General features: G+C 38.4%; 1 protein-coding gene across 1 annotated transcript in view; it reads left to right on the forward strand.

Annotated features, from left to right (window-relative positions):
- Window positions 1–1,904, forward strand: part of LOC125260573 (protein sel-1 homolog 3-like) — a 35,188-nt gene extending 33,284 nt beyond the window's left edge. Inside the window, 2 exon segments of the mRNA XM_048179001.1 lie at window positions 1,110–1,285; window positions 1,490–1,904. Of these exon segments, the coding sequence (XP_048034958.1) occupies window positions 1,110–1,285; window positions 1,490–1,716 (403 nt within the window). The 3' untranslated portion in view covers window positions 1,717–1,904.
- The last annotated feature ends 7,014 nt before the right edge of the window (window positions 1,905–8,918 follow it).

The raw sequence follows: 8,918 nt of genomic DNA on the forward strand, positions 1-8,918 counted from the left end.
ATGTAATTTATTACTCACCCTCATGCCGTTCTACACCCGTAAGTCCTTCGTTAATCTTCAGAACACAAATTAAGATATTTTTGTTGAAATCCGATGGCTCAGTGAGGCCTGCATAGGGAGCAATGACATTTCCTCTCTCAAGATCCATGAATGCACTAAAAACATATTTAAATCAGTTCATGTGAGTACAGTAGTTAAATATTAATATTATAAAGCGACGAGAATATTTTTGGTGCGCCAAAAAAAAAAAACGACTTGCATATATAGTGATGGCCGATTTCAAAACACTGCTTCATGAAGCATCGGAGCGTTATGAATCAGCGTATCAAATCATGATTCAGATCGCGTGTCAAACCGCCAAACTGCTGAAATCACGTGACTTTGGCGCTCCGAACTGCTGATTCGACACGCTAATTCATTATACTCCGAAGCTTCATGAAGCAGTGTTTTGAAATCGGCCATCACTATATATAAGTCGTTTTTTTTTTTTTTTGGCGCACCAAAAATATTCTCGTCGCTTTATAATATTAATATTGAACCACTGTACTCACATGAACCGATTTAAATATGTTTTTAGTACATTAATGAATCTTGAGAGAGGACGTGTCATTGCTCCCTATGCAGGCCTCACTGAGCCATTGGATTTCAACAAAAATATCTTAATTTGCATTCCGAGGATGAACGAAGGTCTTACGGGTGTGGAACGACATGAGGGTGAGTAATAAATGACAGAATTTTCATTTTTGGGTGAACTAACCCTTTAGAAAATAAAAATGGTAAATTCATGTTGACTTTAAGAACAATGCAAATCAGTGGAAGGTCCTCACATTACAAGCAAAAACACTTACTTGTGTGTGGGCCAGTTGTGTAAACATAGCCATTATGTTAAGACTGTGTCTTAAGAGCTAGTACGAACAACTAGAATTTAGTTAGGGGTAATCAGTCTTACTTTTTGGTATCAAATTAGACCAATCTACATTTTTATGTAACTAACTTAAAGTTATGTACAGTCTTAAAGAATAAAATTGGATGACTAACTTGTAAGACTAATCTTAGCAGTTTATGCAACCAGCCCCTGTTTTCTCCTCATGGTACTCTTCACTCTGTAGATGCCGGGAGTTTGAGGAGGGGGACATGACTCCCTGTTCTTTAGTCCTGTGGAGGATCCAGTTAATCCAAGCATGGAGAGATTTCACACACAGCTCTGTTCAACTGCCGCTGGCCTGTGGGATTGTCGCCATATTCAGCGTTTTTGTAATCACTGTGCTATTACGAACTCTTCTGGGTAAAATTTCTACTACTACTGTTAGAATAAAAGAGAGATCTGACTAGACATTTTCCTTATGTGGTCCATTTTAGTTTTCACAAAGACTTATTTCACCAAAAAACGTTTTCCATAATCATTTTCCACCCTCTTCACTTTTCCAGTATTTAATTTATATATAAATACATTTTTGTACACTTTTACCATCAGCATTTTACTCTACAGCTTTCCTGTCAACCAACCAATCATCAGGGAGACATGGTGAACCAGCAGCTGGCGGGCAAGAAATCAGGGACAGTCCACTGGAGATCAGCCTACATCAGCAGCAAAGTTACTGGCCTACAGTGGCCCACAACAGCCATTCACTGCAGGAGACATCTGATTTAGTCGTCACAGTGACCGGAGTGTGTGTGTGTGTCATCTTTACGATGTTCATTTCCCATCTGCTTTGAACACTCGATCTACATGCTTTACTTAAGGGTAATGCACAGGAATTGCACCAGTATAAATGAATTCGCTCTGGATGAAGGCTTTTTGGTAGCCTATGTTGTTTGCACTCAGATTGATCTATTTTTATTATTTAGGTAAAATTCTGTTTGAATACTAGAATGTTTGCGGTGCAAATAAATGTCACTTGATACCTCAGACTGTTCTCTTCCTGTGGGTTTTCTTTCATTCAAACAGCTACACTACACAGGCCCGGATTAAGAACACATTGGGCCCTGGGGCTATAGCAACACCAAGGGCCCCCTTTCATCTGATTGCCATGCCACAGTGTCTTGTACCACAAGAATTTTTTTATTGTTATTATTTTTATATTTTTACAAATCTCATTTTATCAAATCATTTTATATAAGCACAAGCACACTAAATATTCCGTGCTATTTAACACATTAAAAACAAATGCATTAACTCCAGATATGAACTCCAGCATTAGACAAACAGGTTGCCAAAAGCAGCAAAAACATTTGTCATACTTCAGTCATACTTCCTCAATGATTACTTTACTATGAATACTTTAGAGAGATAGTTCACCCAAAAATGAAAATTTTCCTATATGGAAATTAATGGGGACCAGCAACTGTTAGGTTACCCACATTCTTCAAAATATCTTCTTTTGTGTTCAACAGAAGAAAGAAAATCATTCAGGTTTAAAACAATTTGAAAGTGAGTATGTGATGACAGGATTTTAATTTTTGGGTGAACTATCCCTTTAAGGACAAGGGTCCGCATGCTAACTATTAGGATGCTGTCACTTTAAGACCTGCATGCGTCCGATTTTCTCAAATAACTTCAGACATAACCAACTGTGTTTATGTAAACCTTTTGTGTATTTGACAGTATTATAGCGCAATCAGACGCGAAAGATGAAGTCCAGTAGTCAGGTGCTGCTTGACAGGCTTAAGTGTGTGTGCACGCTTCGGGTGTATGGGTCAGAAAAAGCGCATCTCAGAACAGCACACGAATTACATGTTTAACTGGCAGGGCTTTAAAGCACATGCAAATAAAGTGTGATTGCGAATAAGTGCAGTGTCCCGTGAGTAACTCTACCTTTGTGTTAACGTGTGATGTGAATGTGTCGAGGTCGAGTTGTACGGATGGAGGCACCAGAACTGCAACTGATAGAATGTGCTAGTGGATATAAGTCACACGACATTGGTGTTCGTCAAAAAACAGTAGGAAAGTTAATTCGGGATTTTTACACGGGTGATGATGATGATGAGAGAAAAAACACTGAAATTCTGAATTCAAACGGCAATAAAATCAATCGACTCGTCCCTGTAAATGTTGAAAACTCCTTACGTTTTCATGAGAAACAATTACCATCCGAATAGGGCTTAACTCGTTATAAGAATAATAACTTGCTGCAGCTGCTATCTCACCTTCTTCAACGTATAAAGCACGCAGATCGGCGACGGTGTCGGTGGGTGAAGATAATTGTGAGCTGCCGCTGCACGCGGGGTCTTCCACTGGCTCGGATGTTTTATGTGAACCGAAGTAACGTTAGTTAGTTTTGGAATTTTTGCTGTAAGATTAGCATCCCTTTTCTCCCTTTCAAGCTTATTTTTCCTTTTTTGCGCACCACTGTCACTTTTTTTTATCATTTTGAACACCAGCGAGGCTGAACAAGCAATAAAGGCCAATTTCCCATTTTCTAGTCTAACGTTACATGCGATAGCATAACGCAAAGAGGCGTTTCCCGATGTCATGGCGCGAATTGTAAAGTGACTTTGATTGGACGGTGATTTATCAGTCAGGCACATTTTCCAATCATTTTTTCTTGTTATTTTATTAGACACAAATCAACCACCTATGACTTGTCAATCTCATTTCCTCCAGCCAATCACGGGCCCCCTCTACCCCGCGGGCCCTGGGGCTTCAGCCCCCACCTAGCCCTTATGTTAATCCGGCCCTGACACTACACATGTGTCAGTTTTCAGAGATGGAGGAGCCAGGCGCAAATGAGCAGACAAGGGGTTTTATTAACAAGACTGAAGACTTGAGACAGCAGGGAGAGTGAAGCGTGAAACAGAAAAAAACAACAGAAAAACAAATGTAATTTTTACATGAAAAGTTAGCTCAGGCAAGAATTTAAAAAATGTACTAAGTAAATTCTATATTAAAGCAGAACTAAGTAACTTTTTTTACCTTCATAAATAGTTTTCTAAGTCCTTACGATGGTTAATTGACTTGTAGTGGTGTGTTTGAGGCGAGCACTAACCCCTTCTGGCACGTCAGCACTTGCAGCTTGAGCTGCACCGACCCGAAACAATCTCGCCTCATGTTCACGTTCACGCGAGAGTGACAAAATGCTTTACGGTAATTCAAAAACAATGTATATATTATGTCTTTATAAGACAATTTCGAAAATTACCCACCTCCATCGAGTGTATTGTATTTGCAAATTACCCACCTCCTCTTTCTTGTACTGTATTTGCAAAACTACTGCGCTGGCGAGTGTTGTAGTCGTTGTAGTCCAGAGCTGCGCTTGGAGTATTTATGACAGTGTCATTCACTGAAGGAAACTGTAGGGGGAGCTTCTCGAATCTTGCTTAGTTCTGCTTTAATACTCAATTTAAGCTTGTAGAAATTAAAGCATAAATATCAGCATTATAAAATTAAGTAAAACTACTCAGCTTTTCTGATACTGGTGTTCCCACCATGCAATGTTTCTAAGTTAAGCATACACTTTAAAAGCATGGTTTAATTCAGTGATATATTGTTTGAGTAAAATGTATTCCAAAAGAAACAACTATGTAGAAATTATTCAACTATGTAGAAATTATTCAATCTTTTACTGGCCAAGTTAAAATTGCTTATTTTCTTTGTTAATTTTACTTAAAGGGTTAGTTCAACCAAAAATGAAAATTCTGTCATTAATTACTTACCCTCATGTCGTTCCACACCCGTAAGACATTTGTTCATCTTCAGAACACAAATTAAGATATTTTAACTTAGTTGAAATCCGATAGCTCCGTGAGGCCTCCATAGGGAGCAATGGACACTTCCTCTCTCAAGATCCATAAAGGTACTAAAAACATATTTAAATTGGTTCATGTGAGTACAGTGGTTCAATATTAATATTATAATTATAATATAATTATTTTTTGGAGCGCCAAAAAAACGAAATAACGACTTATTTAGTGATGGCCGATTTCAAAACACTGCTTCAGGAAGATTCGGAGCACAAATTAATCAGTGTATCGAATCATGATTCAGATCGCGTGTCAAACTGCCAACGGCTGAAATCACGTGACTTTGGCGCTCCGAACAGCAGATTCGACACACTGATTCATCTGTGCTCCGATGCTTCCTGAAGCATTGGTTTGAAATCGGCCATCACTAAATAAGTCGTTGTTTCGTTTTTTTTGGCGCTCCAAAAATATTCTCGTCACTTTAATATTGAACCACTGTACTCACATGAACCGATTTAAATATGTTTTTAGTACCTTTATGGATCTTGAGAGAGGAAGTGTCCATTGCTCCCTAGGCCTCACGGAGCTATCGGATTTCAACTAAAATATCTTAATTTATGTTCTGAAGATTAACGAAGGTCTTACGGGTGTGGAACGGCAGAGGGTAAGTAATAAATGACAGAATTTTCATTTTTGGGTGAACCCTTTAACTTATAGTTAACGTTACTTAATCCCATATTTGAAATTTACTTTACAGAAACTAATCAAAAACAGGACTAGAACAAAATTGCAACAAGGATACACCGTTACTAGTAATAAAAAAAAAAATAACTAGAGCTAGATTAAAGGTGCGATATGTAAGAATTTTGCAGTAAAATATCCAAAAACCACTAGGCCAGTGTTATATATTTTGTTCACTTGAGTAGCTACTTACAACATCCCAAATGTTTGCAACTATTTGTAAATCATGAGAAAATTGCAGTTTTAACCAAGGCTCCGGGACGTGTGAGGAGTCGCCTGTCAGTTGCGTCATACCCGCGTTACCCTCGGTTTCTGGTTTATTTTGTAGAAACCATGGAAACACCAAAGACGCTTTAATATATTACATGTTTTAATAGACAATGGAACAACTGTTTTGATATATTTATAGACAGAAAACAAATTATTGTTATATAGCTCAACACGTTTAGTCTTATTGTTTAAATTGAATTTTCTTGATTTTTTGCGAGTACCATGCTACCCTGCCTCAGAGAAAACACTATTTTGTCAAGCAGCTAACATGGCATAATCAGATGCAGCTTTATTTTTAGTAACAGTAATACAGCATTAATTTTCTCCATCTTACAATACATTTTAAAATTAATTGCATGCCATTTATCAACACAAGATATCCAATATTTAATATGATATTCTAAAATCGATCTAGCTTACTGCAGTGTGTAACAGTGTCTCACAGCAGCCACCGAGCAAACGCACAGAGTAAAGTTATAACATAATTTTCAATACTCTCAAATGTATCTAATATAATAAACAGAGCTGTGTTACCTCAAACTCATGACCGGAAAGCGGAAGCATCGCCAGGTGACTGTGTCATAATTAAAGTTCCGCTGCTCGCAATCGCTCAGCGGCCTTATTCAGCTCCCACAACACTCGGTCCCATAATAGCTTACTTGTCTGTTGAGCTGGCGTATAACTTAGAGCACAAAAGTTGTTAGGCCCGATGAGGTCTATATGTGTACTGAGTTTCATACTAATACATGCAAGCATGTTTGACATACAGACCAAGTTTTCGGAACCCATTAAAGGGGGTGCCGTAGAGCCCCTGTGCCACACCCAGGTCCCAGCTTCTGCAGCAACTTAATGGCCGCAGATTACAATGTGTGTGCCCATTTTTAAGAGTTTTTGAGCATGTTAAGGCCCCCAAAAAGCCCCGGATGGTTAAAAAAAAAATTAATAATCCTTAGAAAAACAATAGGGCCCTGCGCCTTAGGGGCTTGGGCCCTAATAACCCAACTTAAAGGTATAATTCAGCCCAAAATTTAAATTCTGTCATTTACTCACTCTCATGTCATTCAAAACCCACATGACTTTCATTCATCTTCGAAACACAAATTAAGATATTTTTAATGAAATCTGAGATTTTTGTCCCTTAATTGAAAGTCTATTTACCCAAAACTCTGATGGCTCAAAAGAGATTGTAAAATAAATCCATATGAATCAAGTCTTCTAAAGTGACACAATCACTTTATATGATGAACAGATTTAAACTAGACTTTTATTCACATATAGCCTAATGAATCAGCGAACATAATCAGCTCAGCCATACTTACTCGACGTACGAGAACAAAGCTTATTGATTCTTGAGGAAGCTCAAATGTGCTGTGTAGTGTGAGAATGAACCTCATTGGTTCCCATGTTTGAGCTTCCGTTTACCTTATTTGAATGCTATATGTTCACTGATCTTGTGTACCTAGATGAATCTTGAATCAAATGGCATTAAGATATTGCATAGTGTATGTTTCCTCAATGGAAAAGTGGCAACCTAAATGTACTTCATGTTGTAACAATTAAATTAACAGTTTATGAACTTTTGGGTTTACAAATCTGAGAGCACAGATTGGGAACTTAATCCATGAGCACAATCTGTTAAACTGAGGGAACAAATTAATAATCTATGAGTAGAGTTTATAAACTGAGGGGATGAAATGTAAAACAAGGCCATGGAGTTGAGGATCTTTTTTATTTTTTCACCTATAGGTAGGGCTGGGCGATCGCATGCGATTGTCACGCGCATTTCGTCTGTAAAGCCGGTTCCCTGATTACCGCTAAAGCCCCGTTCACACCGCCAGCGACTTTTTCGCTGCATGTTGCTGTGAAGTCGCTTGTGGGCGGTCCTAGTGCTGTCGCTCTAATGTCATTGGTAGACTGCACATCTGATCATATCTATAGAAAATGCAGTCACAAATGATATATAAAACTAAGAAATCATTCTAATTGGACAAGGAATTAGGTTTAAAATAATTAAAAGTAACATTCTGCTGTTGTAGAGTGTTGTGACTGCAGAGCTCGGTGCATTAAATAATTAACTAGATTAACGATCAACAAATTAAACTCACTCATACTGTCAAAAATACAAAAATGTCATTCGAATTTGACAAATAATAAATTTTCTTGTCCCTAATAATAAACACAATGCAGGGGAAACTGTAATATGAACTGCAGCAGTGCTAAATTGCTCACAGCATCATATAATAACAACACAAAATGTATGAATCAAACTCACAAGACTGCCGACCGTTTCTTTTCCACGCATCATTTAATTATATCCATGTATGTACAGTCAAATCATATAAAGCAGTGAAATCGCTCCGGAACTATACCTGTCTGTCTTGCCTGCACTCGAGAGGGTGACGTGAGCTCCAGAGAGCTTCATTCCTATTGGCTGTCGCTCGCGAAATTCGCTCCTGATTTGCATAAAGTTGAAATATCTGAACTTTTGTCGCTTGTCTCTCGTCGCTTGCCACGCCTACATTCCGTCGCCAACGGTCACTGTCGCTCTTGTCGCCGGAAGTCGCCAGCGCTCCATTGAAATGAATGGGATCCTGTCGCTTTGTCGCTGCTTATCGCTGGCGGTGTGAACGGGGCTTAAATCGCCATCACCTGCTTTCAAATGGAGCGGCATTTAATACACAGAGCCGTAGTTCACTGACAAGCCACGCAATATCGCGTTCATTATCGAAGGCGATTCATCTGCGATATGAACGTGATATTGCGTAGCTTTACCCTTTAGCGGTAATCAGGGAACCGGCTTTACTGACGAAATGCGCGTGACAATCGCATGCGATATATCGCCCAGCCCTACCTATAGGTGACTTCTCAGGCTCTGTAAAACACATTCTTTTGGCCTTATTTACATCATACAGTTGCAAGAAAAAGTTCTGTGAACCACTTGCAGAATCTGAAAATGTGAAGAATTTTAACAAAATAAGAGATCATACTGCATGTTATTCTTACTATTCCTTAGTAAGATATTTTACATAAAAGATGTTTACATAATCCATAAGACAAAAAAAAATAGCTGAATTTATTAAAATGACCCAGTTCAAAAGTATGTGAAGCCTTGATTCTTCATACTGTGTGTGGTTACCTGGATGATCTACGACTGTTTTTCGTAGTTCATCCGGGGTGTGAAAACTTTTGAAATTTGAAGATCAAGGTAAATTGTATTTAATCTGTCT

This window comes from Megalobrama amblycephala, linkage group LG24 (genome assembly GCF_018812025.1).
Source record: "Megalobrama amblycephala isolate DHTTF-2021 linkage group LG24, ASM1881202v1, whole genome shotgun sequence".
NCBI classification, from domain to species: domain Eukaryota; kingdom Metazoa; phylum Chordata; class Actinopteri; order Cypriniformes; family Xenocyprididae; genus Megalobrama; species Megalobrama amblycephala.